A 16,219-nucleotide genomic window follows, 5' to 3' on the forward strand; every position below is an offset into this window, starting at 1 on the left:
TCTCCATTTGGCATCTGTTGGATGAGTCTGGGCTAATGCCAAAACGTTACCTGCCTGACAGCACTGTGCCCACTGTAACGTTTGCTGGAGGAAGGATAGTGCTGTGGGATTATTTTCTGGGGGTCGGCCTAGGCCCCTTAAGATGCATTTACACTACACAGCTACAGTAGTTAAACAACTGAAAATTGGGTTATTGCAAGTTGATCAATGTCATTAAAGGGGTTGTCTTAAGTTCATAAATGGGTAAAAATGGCAAAATGCCTTTAAAGGGAATCTGTCACCCCCTGGGAGATATCAGACCTCTAAAATAGGCATACAGGTTATAGAAAAGTAAATCTATACATACCTGTATGGCCCATAGTAGAGGTCTGAATGCAGAGAAATGTGTCTTTATAAAACAGTTTTTCACATGTTTGGCGCCCGGGGGACCAGGAGTGGAGTCGGTAAGCCAAACCTTTTGACTCCACGACTCCGACTCCCTCATACACGGCTCATGTTTAAGTGATAAGTTTACTGTAGCACAGATTCATCTCAGCTAAAAGTCTAGACCCTTAGATTAGAAATAGGACATTTCATAACTTTCCCAAATTCTTATGAAAAAATATTCCCCACAAACTGCATTGAATTACTGTACCCAATTTATTATATATTTTAGGAGTCGGAGTCGGTCCATTTTATACCGATTCTACCAAAATGGGCTCCGACTCCACAGTCCTGTGGGGGGTGCCAAGAAATCCCTGCCTATCTGATTAGGAAGCCCAGAAATCCCCGTTTATCGGTTTATTTTGTATATCCCCCCCTCCTCTGCACATTACAGGGCCCTGTGATGTGCACTCATCTCACTTCCCGTAGAAGTCACAGTGACTCCCCGGCGCCTGTGCAATAGATCACTGCAGCACTGTGCTCAGCCAAACGGGCCCGGAGGAAACAAAGCACGCTCTCTGTGAGTCACGCTTTGCGCATGCGCTGGGAAGTGAGGGAAAAAAGTGCACGTCACAGGGACCTGTGACGTGCGGGGAGGGGGAGAATATGGTAAACGTGGACATAGGCGGGGAATTGGTGGAATAATAAGCAGATGGGCGAGGATAGCTTGGTGTCCGGGGGACGCCAAGCCTGTGAAAAACCAAGGAGATAAAACTACATTTCTCTGCATTCAGACCTCTATTGGCCATACAGGTATGTGTAGATTTACTTTTCTATACTCTGTATGGCCATAGTAGAGGTCTGATAACTCCAAAGTGGTGACAGATTCCCTTTAAAAACTAACAATTTACCCTGCACGGCACGATCCATGCTGTACAGCCTTGCTCGTGCCGCTCTGAAGCTGGCCAGATCGCTGGATGCAGCAGCCTCACTGCCCCTGGGGCTCTCCATGCTGCTGTCAATCTCCAGGAGAACACTGCCCCTATTCACCAGGGGAGCCTGGGCAGAAAGGTGATCCTGAAGATTCATCTTGAGACAGCCCTTAAGTAGCCTGTTTAGGAAGACTGTCCACATAGAACAATAAGTAATAGATTGCTCTGTATGTACAGAATATCATTGTTCTCGGCAGCACATGTCCTGTTTACACAAGACAATGTGCTGCCGATCAGGATTTTTAAGCAAGAGTAAAAATCATCTCACCCTACAAATGAGCATTTTGTTTGCTGGATGGCTGGCGGCCTGTTTATTGGGGAATGAGTGATCCTGGGAACATTTATTCCTCATATCCAGTGTTAATGTATGTATAGCTACAGGAAGAGAAATCTTAAAGAGAATCTGTCACCAGATTTTAGCAATGTGATCTATAACCCCGCCCACACTGTGCATAGGCAGAAATCTGCCAATCAGTGGTGGGGGCAGGGTATGCAGACCTCAGATATATGCTTGACAACCTGGAACCAGGTTTACTAGTCCATTAGTGGTAAAATCAGTTTTATCACCAGGAGATTATCAAAACTACAGCAAGCAGCCCAGTAAGAGACACATCGCTGGAATCAGGGCCTCTGTCCCTACATTATGCTGCTCTCAGATTAGGTGGCAAAAACCCAGTGAGAGACTCCCTTTAATGCTTCAGCATATCAGGACATATTGGACAACTGCAGCTTTCACCTTTGTAGGCACGGTTTGGGGGAGGCCCTTTCCTGTTCCCCAGTGCACAAAGCAAGGTCCATGAAGGCACGGCTATAGGAGTTTGAGGTGGAAGAACTTGACTGGCCGCACGGAGCCCGGATATCAATGAACATCTCTGGAACAGAGATTATGAGCCCCAACATCTCGACCAACATCAAGGTCTGAGCTGACAAAGGTTCTCCTGGCAAATATTCTCACTGACACCCCCAAAATCTTGTAGAAAGACGTCCCAGAATCCCAGAATAGAGGAAGCCGTGATATCCGCAGAGGGGCCAACGTCACATTAAAGGGGTTGTCCAGGTCCTTTATATTGATGGCATATCTTTAGGATTCTGATCAGTGAGGCGCAGGCAACCCCACCGGTCAGCTGCTCCCGGTTAACAGCTATTAACCATGTAGTTGCCGTGGATGGGAATGGCAGCTCTGCCCCAAATCGATACAATTAGGGGGCGGATGTGCAGCACCCTGCCGCGGCCACTAGGCAGTTGACAGTTGTGCAGCTCAGGGCATCCAACCGCCGGCATCAGGAACAGCTGCTGCACCCCCACTGATTAATTATTGATGACCTATAGTAGGAAAGACCACCAATATAAAAGTCCTGGTCCACCCTTTAATGCTTGTGGGGGCAGCGGGGGGCTGTGATGCCGGGAGGTGCGATGTAGCCCAGGATTCTTGATATACGGCATCACAGTGCAGCAAGGGCTATGGGGATGCAGCAAGAGCTGTGATGCCGGCAGCAGGGGGGCTGTATATGGGGGTGCAGCAGGGACTGTGATGCCGGCAGTGGGAGCAGTATATGGGGGTGCAACGGGGACTGTTATGCCGGCAGTGGGGGCAGTTTATGGGGGTGTAGCGGGGGGTTGTGATGCTGGCAGTGGGGGCTGTATATGGGGGTGCAGCAGGGGGCTATATATGGGGATGTAGCGGGGGCTGTGATGTCGGCAGCAGGGGCTGTATATGGGGGTGCAGTGGGGGGCCGAGATGCCGGGAGGTGTGATATAGGACTCTTCCTATATGGTGTATATGGGGGTGCAGCGGGGGCTGTGATGCCGGCAGTGGGGGCAGTATATGGGGGTACACCGGGGGCTGTGATGCCAGCAGTTGGGGCAGTATATGGGGGTGCAGTGGGGGCTGTGATGCTTGCAGCAGGGGCTGTATATGGGGGTGCAGCGGGGGGCCGAGATGCCGGGAGGTGCGATCTGTCCCAGGACTCTTCCTATACTGTGTATAATGGGGTGCAGCGGGGGGCTGTGATGCCGGCAGGTGTGGTGTGTCCCAGGACTCTTCCTATACGGTGTATATGGGGGTGCAGCGGGAGCAGTATTTGGGGATGCAGCGGGGGCTGTATATGGGGATGCAGCGGGGGGCTGTGATGTCGGCAGGTGCAGTGTGCCCCAGGCCTCTTCCTATACGGTGTATATGGGGATGCAGAAGGGACTGTATATGGGGATGCAGTGGGGGCTGTGATGTTGGCAGTGGGGGCTGTATATGGGAGTGCAGCGGGGGCTGTGATGCTTGCAGCAGGGGCTATATATGGGGGTGCAGCGGGGGCTGTGATGCTTGCAGCAGGGGCTATATATGGGGGTGCAGCGGGGGGCTGTGATGTCGGCAGGTGCAGTGTGCCCCAGGCCTCTTCCTATACGGTGTATATGGGGATGCAGAAGGGACTGTATATGGGGGTGCAGCGGGGGTTGTTATGTCGGCAGGTGCGGTATGCCCCAGGACTCTTCCCATGCGCTGTATATGGCGACACATTAGGACGTCACAGACAGTGGATCGGTGCCCCCCACATGCACTAATGGGTGCGGAAACACCGAGGCCTCGACACACAAATATAATAATAAATCCTGATTTTATTTCTGCAGGTTTTACAGGGGGAGGTGACAGATTTCCCGCAGTGATGACATTGGTCACACTCAGCTTTCTCAGACTCCTGATCGGCCGGGATGGAACATACGTGTATCCCACACAACAATGCTGTGATGTCTATTGTCCTCTGTTATCAGCCGGCCGGCCCCGGTGATGTCGGTATAAGGCCCGTACACCCGCCCGGCCCCTCTGCACAGGCCCCGGCCTCCTCTCACACTCACCGTCTGTATTTCCGTCCTCCGCTGATGTCAGCCGGGCAGGATTCGCATTATGTCCGCCATCTTGTGCACCCCCCGCCTCCGCTCTCTCCTCCTGCCGGTCACCACGCTCCCGGGAGCAGTTCAGGCCCGGTCTCTGGCTCACTGTGGCCCGCAGATCATGTCCCGAGAGGTCCCTGTGTCCCCCGGATGGGGTGTGCGCGGCGGCTGTGCGGATCAGATCACTCCGCCTCCTCCTCCTCGGACACGGTGGCTTCGTACGGTCCTGGCAGGACGCTGTACGGGATCAGAGCCAAGCGGCTCAGGGAGGGAAAACCGGCCCGGATTTCGTGTCGCACAATGATGTGTCACCGGGAAAATGTCGCACGGTCGGCGCTTGGGGACACTGAACGGTTCACACACCCGAAAGGCGACACGAGCTGAGCACACAGCTGCCAGGACCTGCGGAGCCGCGCGGCGGGGCGTGTCCGGGGGCGGGGCCTCACCTACATGTTACATGTGTGGCGGCCAGACGTCTGTGAGCGGCCTGTGTGCGCGGTCCGTCCGCCGCTCTGCACCCGGCCTGGACGGTGACGTGCTGCCCGTATGTGCCGGTGTGTCCGCCGCTGGACGTCGTGTGCAGACCCCGAGCTGCTGCACTGGGCAGAAACATTACGGCGTCTCTTGATCTCACAGTCACCATTGTCCCCCTGTGTTTTTTCCACTGCGGTTTTTTTTGCGTTTTTAGTTTTTGTTTTCTTTCTTAGCCCTCCTTGGTATGTCATTGTTTTGCAGCCTCTTTGTTCGAGTTTAAAAAACTTACAATAACGCATGTAACTTTTTATTTTTTATCTGCAAATTTTCCTCCTCACATTCAAGTCTATGAGGAAAATCTGCAAATAAAACAAACTTATTGCAAAGGAAACTGATGTGGATTTAAAAACTGATTTCAAGGCTATGTTCACACATTGTGTCTTTGATGAAGTTTCTTTATGCAAATTTTAAGCTGTGTTTTACAGTAGCAGCAAAGTCTGAGATTTCAGAAATCTCCTGCACGGGACTTTTTTTCTTACTGATTTGGAAAAATGCTGTATTTTTGCAGCATGTCACTTTCAGCTTTTTTGCGGCATTTTTCACCCATTGTGCAAAAAATGCAGATATCAGGTTTTGCTGCCAAAATCTGATAAAGTTGAATCATGTTTTTTTCTGCACTAAACTTTATCAGCACAAGAGACAGATGTACCTGACGAAACCTCAGCAAAAACTGCTTTTTTGACGTTTCTATAAGGCCTCATTCAGACTTTTTTTTTTTTTTTTTTCTCGTGTAGGAGACAGATTATTTTGATCAGACTTTGATCCCTGTCATCAGTTTTTCCGTGGAGAGAGAAAAAATAGTTTCTCCACCTTCCCCCTTTTCTGAAAGTCCATGAAAATCTGATCACTCTCGGATGGCTTATTTCACGGCCCCATAGACTTGTATCGCTGAGGTTGATCTCATGCTTGGATCACAATCAGACAAGTCTCCACGATTTTCCGCAGACCGCCCAACAGCAAAAGACTCCTCAAATCTCTGTGCACAGCTGCCCCCCTTGTTTCTGACCTGCAGCACCCTTGTTCTAGACCACCCGCTGCCGATAAGTCCAGTGTATGAAATGTAGAAGGTTAAAATGGTATTTGCTCATTTTGTCTATATCCTAGGTCGTGATTATGGCCACAGTGTGAATGTGCACCTACACGTGTGCTGACCCACTTCTTCGGTTTTGCTTTAGTTCCTTGTACTCTGCACATACAGGGGTGTGGCTCCCCCTTTTTGGGCTGTGCATTTAGTGTAAATGGCTTTCCACAGGCAGGTGCTTACAGTCAGGCCTGGGTCCTGCTCTGGTCCCTGTTTATTGAGGACTGATGACACATGGAGGCGTTGAATACAAAACCATCCTGACTGGGTCACCTTGTGGAGGTGTGATGGCTTTTACGCTTTTTTGATCAAAATAGTGATAACTAAGTACCCTATTACTAGTTATTTACTCCGGGGTATTTGCTCTTTGTTTTTATCCTAGTTTGTTTGTTAATGGCCACAGTATGAATATGCACCTACTCATTGACCCAGCATACCAGTTGGTATAAGTGCATCTCTTTGGTTTTCCTAGCAGAAAATGCTTGAAGCATGATCATGTCTTTTAAGCATTCGGTGTCTATGAAAACCTGAAGGTATTGAAAAAAAGAGTTAAAGTTTTGAACAGCAAGTCATTTTTGAGTATGAAGAGTCTAGTGTTTTTTTTTGTTGTTCTTCATTTTATTCCCACTTTTCTGGATGCTTTTCTTTCTTTAAGGCCACAGCCCCACTATCAGTATTTCTTCTCACGAGTGGGAGCCAAACCAAGAGTGGGTGATAAATGCAGAATTGGTGACTTGTTTCTATTATACCTTTTCTCTGATTGTTCCTCACCTGGTTCTGGCTCCCACACCCACTGAGAAAAAAATACTGATAGTGGGGCTGTGGCCTTATAGTGGTTCAACTGCCAAAGACTCCTCAAAAATCTTTGTGTGCACATAGCCGCCCCTTTGTTTCTTTCCTGCAGCACCTTTGTTCTAGGCTGCCCACTGCTCATAAATCCGGTATAAGAAATGTGGATGCCATGAAACTGTAGATGGCTAAAAGCTTTCATAGATGCATGATATTCTGGTGCCTGCATCTACATATCTATGAAAGTTTATATTGTGCTTATAGAAAAAGACACAGCCGGGGAAGCCATCACCACTTTGACCAGCAGGGGGCCTAGAAACGGGGTGCTGTGGTAAGAAATGGCACTCTGACTGACAGCAGCACATCAGTTCAGAGTCGGCTGTCAGTCAGGGCTCAGGTTTATTTTCTCCTTGGGGCCGGGCACCTTCAGAACACTATTTACCTGCAGGATAATGGCTTTACCTGACCCAACAGGTTCCCTTTAAATGTTTGATTGCTGTGTATAAATAATTATTACCAAAAGAAGAAAAATAGCCCGACCTGCTAAAAGCAAAACATGAGAGAAACAAATCAGCTGATAAGTGCCAACATGAAAGTGCATCAACACACAGAAGATTACAGCCATAGTGCAAGTATCATCCTGAGGGTAAGAACAAGCCTTCTATGCAATTTTTGGCTTTAATCACAATTTAAAAAAAAAAAAAGTGCTGTACTGTACACAAGACATACAACCATATATTTCTGCCATTAACCCTCAGGTGCCAATGACCTCATATAACTCTTTCAGCGTACAAAAGTATTTCCTGTCATAGTAACTAGAACGTCAGTATACAATGCCACAGACAGTGCTGGTCTTTTACACATGCGGAGGGCTAAAAGAGCGGCCAATCACTGAGCACATTTTACTGGTAAAATTCAAGTGAATCCGTCCATTACATTGGGGGCAAATACAGCTAATCATTTAACACTATATACTGCAGCACCTACAGTAAATCATCTGCCTAGTAGCAGCTGTCCACGATTCATAAGTACTACTTACTGTACTTCTTTCTGCCTGCACTACATGTACTGTGGTGATCTTCACCTGTACTATATGTACACTGCTCAAAAAAATAAAGGGAACACTTAAACAACACAATGTAACTCCAAGTCAATAACACTTCCGTGAAATCTACCTGTCCAGTTATGAAGCAACACTGATTGTGAATCAATTTCTCCTGCTGTTGTGCAAATGGAACAGACAACTGGTAGAAATGATCGGCAATGAGCAAGATACCCCCTATAAAGGAGCGGTTCTGCAGGTGGTGACCACAGACCATTTCTCTGTTCTCATCCTTTTTGGCTGTTGTTTTGGTCACTTTTTCATTTTGCCATTGCTCTCACCCCTAGAGGTACAGTAGCATGAGGCGGTGTCTACAGTACAACACACACAAAAGTTGCTCAGGTAGTGCAGTTCAACCAGGATGGCACATCAGTGCCAGCTGTGGCAAGAAGTGTAGCTGTGTCTGTCAGCGTAGTGTCCAGAGCATGGAGCAGATACCAGGAGACGTGGAGGGGGCCATAGGAGGGCACCAACCCAGCAGCAGGACCGTTCCCTCCTAATTTTGTGCAAGGAGAAACAGGAGGAGCACTGCCAGAGCCCTGCAAAATGACCTCCAGCAGGCCACAAATGTGCATGTGTCTGCACAAATGGTTAGAAACCGACTCCATGAGGGTGGTATGAGGGCCCGACGTCCACAGATGGGGGTTGTGCTCACAGCCAAACACCGTGCAGGACGCTTGGCATTTGCCACAGAACACCAGGATTGGCAAAGTTGCCACTGGCGCCCTGTGCTCTTCACAGATGAAAGCAGGTTCACACTGAGCACATGTGACAGTCTGGAGACGCCGTGGAGAGCGATCTGCTGCCTGCAACATCCTTCAGCATGACCGGTTTGGCAGTGGGTCAGTAATGGTGTGGGGGTGGCATTTCTTTGGAGGGCCGCACAGCCCTCCATGTGCTCGCCGGATGTAGCCTGACTGCCGTTAGGTACCGAGATGAGATCCTCAGACCCCTTGTGAGACCATATGCTGGTGCGGTTGGCCCTGGGTTCCTCCTAATGAGGGACAATGCCAGACCTCATGTGGCTGGAGTGTGTCAGCAGTTCCTGCAAGATGAAGGCATTGAAGCTATGGACTGGCCCGCCCGTTCCCCAGACCTGAATCTGATTGAGCACATCTGGGACATCATGTCTCGCTCCATACACCGTCACGTTGCACCACAGACTGTCCAGGAGTTGGTGGATGCTTTAGTCCAGGTCTGGGAGGAGATCCCACAGACCATCCGCAACCTCATCAGGAGCATGCCCAGGCGTTGTAGGGAGGTCATACAGGCACGTGGAGGCCACACACAATACTGAGCCTCATTTTGACTTGTTTTAAGGACATTACATCAAAGTTGGATCAGCCTGTAGTGTGGTTTTCCACTTTAATTTTGGGGGTGACTTCAAATCCAGGCCTCCATTGGTTAATAAATGTGATTTCCATTGATGATTTTTGTGTGATTTTGTTGTCAGCACATTCAACTTTGTACAGAACAAAGTATTCAATGAGAATATTTCATTCATTCAGATCTAGGATGTGTTATTTGAGTGTTCCCTTTATTTTTTTGAGCAGTGTATGTTACTGCTCTACCTGTACTGCATGCGCTGTACTATTCTATATCGGCACTACTTTGTACCGGTGCTACAAGTATTGTACTGCTCTGTCTGTGCTGCATGTACTGTAGTATCCTATATCTGCACTGTACTGCTTTCTATCTGCACTGCATGTACTATTATTGCTGCTTAAAAGGATGCTCCTATAAAAATGCTACATAACTGCACATATAGTGGTAATCTGCCGGTAACTAGCATCTTAAAGGGATTCTGTCAGCAGAGAATCACTGTTCAGACTAAGTACTGGCACTAGGCACATGAGGAGGGGGGGAGGGTGCAAATGCAACTTCCCACCTGCTTATTTTTCCTGTATCCCCACCCCCGATCTTTGATTGACAGCTCTGGCTTGATGCAGCCAGAGAAGGACATAGATGGATAGAAAACAAGCAAGTGGAAGGTGTAGTTAAATGTTTGGGCATGCCATGACAAGTGCCTGTACTTGGTTTAAACAGTAATTCTGTGATGGCACAATACATTTTAACCATGTTTGGCAGTATAACTGGAAGAGCGGCTAAAGGGAGAAAATTAAAGGGCCTCAGTCAGCACAGAATGACTGTTCAAACCAAGTATAGGCACCCGATGCATCATGGCGAAGCCAATCATTTATATACACCTTCCCACCTGCTTGCTTTCCCTCTATCTCCACCCTTCCCTGGCTCTATGAAGCCAGAGCTGTCAATTAAAGTAGAGGGGGGCAGAGACAGAGGGGAAACAAGCAGGTGGGAAGGTGTAGATGAATGATTGGCCACACCATGATGCACCAAATGGCGGGACTTTGTGTGCACAGAATGACTGTGCAAACGGAGTCCCTTTAAGTTTTAATCTCTCTGCAGCCTCTTGATTTCAGTCATTGAGGCCATGCAAGGAGGTATAACAGTCACCCTTCATTGTATAGGGAGCATGTTGTAATGAGGCCTCTTGCACTGTGACTGACGGCCTGCTTTGCATACACCCACTGCAGTGCAGGCTGTTAGTCAAGGTGCAGGGAGAGTGATTACTGCCACACTCAATGTATAGTGAACTGTGACTGTTATACCTCCCTGCACTGCCCCAATGACTGGAAGAGAGCAACTGCAGGGGGGGAATAAAACTTCCATTTTCTACCTGTAGCCTCGCTATAAATTACACTACTGAACATGGTTATTCTATTTACCTGCAGATTTCCAGTATATCTTCAGGCAAATAGGAATTTTATAACTGACTGGGTTCCTTTCAATGCACTGAAAGTGCTTAGAAAATGCTGCATCTTTTCTATTGCCTTCTGGCCGCAACGTGATTGCAGGGTGCCGATCATATGTGATCTCCAATTTTGCAACAAACTAATTTTACAGTAGGGGCACAGAAAAATGACATGCTTTACTCACAGAAAATATCCTCAATGTGTAGATGAGAATACAAAATGCGCAACGTGTGATCTTATCTTTTTAGATTTTGCTGTATAATTTCTTGTGGATATGCTACAGCTTTCACCCACTTCCATTGTTAAAGGGGTTGTCCACTACTAGGACAACCCCTTCTTGAACTAAATGTTTGGCCACGATAAAATAAAAAAGCCTATACTCTACTCCAGTGCTAGTGCCGTTCCCACGATGTAGGCATTTGCTCTCCCCGGGGCTCCGGTGCTGCTGTTGTTGTGACAAGTGATCCCAGCACCCAATCAGCGCTGGCATCACTGTCCCCGCCTACATATGAGTTGAACATGAAGAGGAAGTCAGGGATCAACGGACAACCCCTTTAAGATTGAAATCTGTGCTGAATAACACACAAAGAATTGATAAACTGCAGATTTAAAAATTCGCACCCCATGTCCATTTCTGCACAGGAGATTTCAACAACGTGCAGAAGCGGACGTGTCATTGGTGAAACCTATTCAGTCGCACAGGGGCCCATTTCCACCTGCAAAGCAAGTGAACTTTTGCATTATGATGAAAAATTGGACTGTAAAGGGCCCATATACTGTTCTTGCACAGAGGTCCTATTTGGTCTGTGCCCACCAGTGACATGTAGATGAGATTTCATTACATCTCGCTTGCCTGAAACTGTATTACGTTGTGGATTTTGTGTAAGCAGATCTTTATGGAAAATCTGCACAAAATATAGAACATGAAAAGTTGGCTCCTAAGGGAGTCTATCAGCGATTCATGCTGCCCAAACCGGAACCAGTCATATATTTCATGATCACCGAACCACAAGCAGTATGAGTCTGGCTGCACAACTGCAACTAGGTTTCTTAGGCCATGGCCCCACTATCAGTATTTGGTCAGTATTCAGTCAGCATTTATTCTCAGGAGTGGGAGCCAAAACCAGATGAGGAACAATCGGAGAAAAGGTATAAGGGTATGTTCCCACGGTCAGGAGCCGCTGCGGGTTTGACGCGTGTTATGTAGCATCAAATCCGCAGCGGCCAGCTGTTACAGCATAGTGGATGGGATTTGTAGAAATTCCATGCCCACTATGCGTCTCCGTGCACCTGCGGATCACCCACGGACATGCGGCACGTCTTTCCATACCGCAGCATGTCATTTTCTCTTGCGGAGTCTCTTGTCTCCACAAAAGAAATTAGATCACTACAATGTATTGAATGCGGTGAATCCGCATGGTTCAATGAACACATGCGGACTCACCAGTGTTCATATAACACAGCGCTTTTGACACAGCATAAAGTACGCTGCGTTCAAAGCGCTGCCTGTACGAATCATGTGCACATACCCTAATAGAAACAAGTGCACCATTTCAACATTTATTACCCACTCCTGGTTTTGGCTCCCACTCCTGAGAAAAAGTACTGACCAAATACTGATAGTGGGGCTGTGGCCTTATTCTCGGAAACACTCCAGCGTTTTAGAGAATATATATTTTGAAGATCCGGCCAGGGACTATAGTATAAGACTAGACTGGCTTTGCTTTGCTATAGAACATAGTCAGGTCTCTCCCTATGGACATGCAAGGGAGAGACTGGTCAATCGGCTGCAGCGGCGCTAAGAGGGCCAGCGCCGGACTAGTCTGCTCTCTCCCTATGGTCCCTGGCTGGATCTTCAAAGTATACTTTCACAGAAACACTGCAGCGTTTTTGAAAATAAAAAACCTGGTTGCAATTGTGAAGCCAGGCTCAGATTCATGATACCCGTGGTTCCGTGATCATGAATCAGATGACCGGTTCCGATTTGGATAACATGAATCACTTGACAATTTCCCTTTAAAGTGAACCTTTTATTTGATTATTGATCCACAAATCATGAGCAACATAAATCAGAGACCAGCTGTGTTACTGAAGCCGTGTATTTCTTAGGGCTTGTTCACACAACCATATTTTTGCTCCGAGTCCTATCCTTGCAGTGCAGATGAGCGATTGATTTTACTGACCGAATCTGGGTGTGAAAAAAAAATTGCAGCCTGCACTAGTTTGCTCTGTAAATCGGATGACACTCACCCATTCAAGATTATTACGGAGAAACAGTAGAGCATCTGATATTTACGGATACAATTTAATTCTGGAACATAGGAAACGGGAAATGATCTTGTAAATGATTAATAGCTGCTGCAAAAAAAAAAAACGGTCTTGAGGAAAGAATCAGCCCACTTTTCTGGATGAAACGCTGAACAATTTTTTATGCGCTCGTGTAAACCTACCCTTGCTATGAACTGATGCTGCATTTTAGTGAAAACTTGCCAGGGACTGAGTGACTAGGATGAATAGTCAGAAAATACACTACTAAAAAAAATAAAGGGAGCAGCAAACCACACTCCCTATTCTGTCTACCTTTTCAAAGGGAGTCTTTCATTACGCAAATTATACACTGCTCAAAAAAATAAAGGGAACACTTAAACAACAGAATATAACTCCAAGTAAATCAAACTTCTGTGAAATCAAACTGTCCACTTAGGAAGCAACACTGAGTGACAATCAATTTCACATGCTGCTGTGCAAATGGAATAGACAATAGATGGAAATTATTGGCAATTATCAAGACACACTCAATAAAGGAGTGGTTCTGCAGGTGGGGACCACAGACCACATCTCAGTACCAATGCTTTCTGGCTGATGTTTTGGTCACTTTTGAATGTTGGTTGTGCTTTCACACTCGTGGTAGCATGAAACGGACTCTACAACCCACAGAAGTTGCTCAGGTAGTGCAGCTCATCCAGGATGACACATCAATGTGAGCTGTGGCAAGAAGGTTTGCTGTGTCTGTCAGCAAAGTGTCCAGAGGCTGGAGGCGCTACCAAGAGACAGGCCAGTACACCAGGAGACGTGGAGGGGGCCGTAGGAGGGCAACAAGCCAGCAGCAGGACCGCTACCTATGCCTTTGTGCAAGGAGGAACAGGAGGAACACTGCGAGAGCCCTGCAAAATGACCTCCAGCAGGCCAGAAATGTGCATGTGTCTGCACAAATGGTTAGAAACCGACTCCATGAGGGTGGTATGAGGGCCTGACGTCCACAGATGGGGGTTTTGCTTACAGCCCATCACCGTGCAGGACGCTTTGCATTTGCTACAGAACACCAGGATTGGCAAAGTCGCCACTGGCGCCCTGTGCTCTTCACAGATGAAAGCAGGTTCACATTGAGCACATGTGACAGACGTGACAGAGTCTGGAGACACCGTGGAGAGCGATTTGCTGCCTGCAACATCCTTCAGCATGACCGGTTTGGCAGTGGGTCAGTAGTGGTGTGGGGTGGCATTTCTTTGGAGGGCCGCACAGCCCTCCATGTGCTCGCCAGAGGTAGCCTGACTGCCATTAGGTACCGCGATGAGATCCTCAGACCCCTTGTGAGACCATATGCTGGTGCGGTTGGCCCTGGGTTCCTCCTAATGCAGGACAATGCCAGACCTCATGTGTCTGGAGTGTGTCATCAGTTCCTGCAAGATGAAGGCATTGAAGCTATGGACTGGCCCGCCCGTTCTCTAGACCTGAATCCGATTGAGCACATCTGGGACATCATGTCTCACTCCATCCACCAACGTCACATTGCACCACAGACTGTCCAGGAGTTGGCGGATGCTTTAGTCCAGGTCTGGGAGGAGATCCCACAGACCATCCGCAACCTCATCAGGAGCATGCCCAGGCATTGTAGGGAGGTCATACAGGCACATGGAGGCCACACACAATACTGAGCCTCAAAGTTGGATCAGCCTGTAGTGTGTTTTTCCACTTTAATTTTGGGGGTGACTCCAAATCCAGGCCTCCATTGGTTAATAAATTTGATTTCCATTGATGATTTTTGTGTGATTTTGTTGTCAGCACATTCAACTTTGTACAGAACAAAGTATTCAATGAGAATATTTCATTCATTCAGATCTAGGATGTGTTATTTGAGTGTTCCCTTTATTTTTTTGAGCAGTGTAGTTCCTGGCAGCTTCTCCTCACCCCACTGCCCATGACTGACAGGACTTTACCTATGTGTGTGCATATGAGAGAGATGTTAGTGATGAGCACAAGTGCTTGTTACTTGAGTTTGCCGAGGGTGCTCGGGTATGGACCGAGTATCGCGGGTGCTCGAGTGAGATGTTCGAATCCCCACGGCCGCATGTTTTGTAGGTGTTAGATAGCAACAAAACATGTGAGGATTGGCTGACAAACATGGGCAATCCCCGCATGTTTTGTGGCTGTCTAACAGCCGCGAAACATGTGGCCACAGGGACTTGCACATGTCACTCAAGCACCCTCGATGCTCTGCGCACACCCGAGCACCCTCAATGTTCTGCGCACACCCGGGCACGCACTTAATGCTCTGCGCACACCCGAGCACCCTTAATGCTGTGCACACACCTGAGCACCCTTAATGCTCTGCGCACACCCGAGCACCCTCGATGCTCTGCGCACACCCGTGCACCCTCAGCAAACTCTAGTAACGAGCACTTGCACTCATCACTAACGTTAGCCAAAGGGATTGGGGCAGAGAAGGCGCCGGGGACGGCCTCATACCCCGGGCCGGTTTTCAGTGGATATTTTCTCCAAAACACAGCAGCATTTTAACGTAAGACACATATGACTGCAATAATACAGCCAGGCTCTGATTCATGCTGCCAGGTTCCCTTTAATTTGCATATTTAGGCACAATTACACTTGTGCTAGTTACCTGCTCATAAGGTGACTTTCAGAACCCCCATGTGGTGTACTTCGCTTTTTTGCACAATACTCCTTTTAATGTAGATCTATACATTAGACCAGGAGGTGACACCCAGCAGTATGGTCAGAACTGTCAGCGACCCTCACAGTCACCCCCCACTACAAGGCAACTCATGGAGCAGTGTCCCAGTGTGCAGCGAGATGAATGACTGCGCATGCGCTAATTGCGGAACCCTGCTCTCCTGCCTCAGTTTAAGCGGAGTGTTGTGAGCTCGCACCGTCTTCCGCGATGCTGGCTGTCGCGGTGGTTGCGGTGCTCGCTGTGCTGTGGTGGTTATGCAGCAGCTGGCGGGACGCTGTTTCTGGCCGGACAGCGGCTCTGCTGCCAGGTGTCCGGGCTCCGTTGCTGCTCATAGCCCACCCAGATGACGAGTGTATGTTCTTTGCTCCCACTATCCTTGGTCTGTTGCAGGGACAGCGCCCCCTCTCTGTGCTCTGCTGCTCCACAGGTATGGACACTGGTGGAGCTGGGCACTTGTCACAGCGATGTATGACTAGTTTAACCCTTCGCTATCTACCTTTATACCGAATTATATAAGTGCCATTGTTAGGCAAAGCAACCAATCAGGGTTCAGCTTTCTTTGTTTCTCCGTAGATTTGACTATGAAAGACGGGAACTGATTGGTTACTGTGGTTGATGCTGACCATGCATGTTGTGAAGTGTATAGTAACACAATAGATACAGTCCTGGGGTCATATAAAGGGATCTGTACAGACACTAATAGATACAGTCCTGGGGTCACATATAGGG

The 16,219-nt window shown here is 48.1% G+C and overlaps 2 protein-coding genes across 9 annotated transcripts in view; one reads left to right on the forward strand and one right to left on the reverse strand.

Annotated features, from left to right (window-relative positions):
• NCOR1 (nuclear receptor corepressor 1) overlaps positions 1-4,683 on the reverse strand; it is a 161,358-nt gene extending 156,675 nt beyond the window's left edge. For all 8 annotated transcript variants that reach the window (XM_073668000.1, XM_073668005.1, XM_073668007.1 and 5 more), the window contains exon 1: positions 4,203-4,683. The gene's annotated coding sequence lies outside the window, so the exon portion shown is untranslated. The remainder of the gene's footprint in view (positions 1-4,202) is intronic.
• A 10,988-nt stretch (positions 4,684-15,671) lies between these two features.
• Positions 15,672-16,219, forward strand: part of PIGL (phosphatidylinositol glycan anchor biosynthesis class L) — a 156,299-nt gene continuing 155,751 nt past the window's right edge. Inside the window, exon 1 of the mRNA XM_073668015.1 lies at positions 15,672-15,917. Within this exon, the coding sequence (XP_073524116.1) occupies positions 15,698-15,917 (220 nt within the window). The 5' untranslated portion in view covers positions 15,672-15,697. The remainder of the gene's footprint in view (positions 15,918-16,219) is intronic.

Source organism: Phyllobates terribilis, unplaced genomic scaffold (assembly GCF_046119375.1).
Source record: "Phyllobates terribilis strain yellow unplaced genomic scaffold, ASM4611937v1 Scaffold_2__4_contigs__length_985480577, whole genome shotgun sequence".
NCBI lineage: Eukaryota > Metazoa > Chordata > Amphibia > Anura > Dendrobatidae > Phyllobates > Phyllobates terribilis.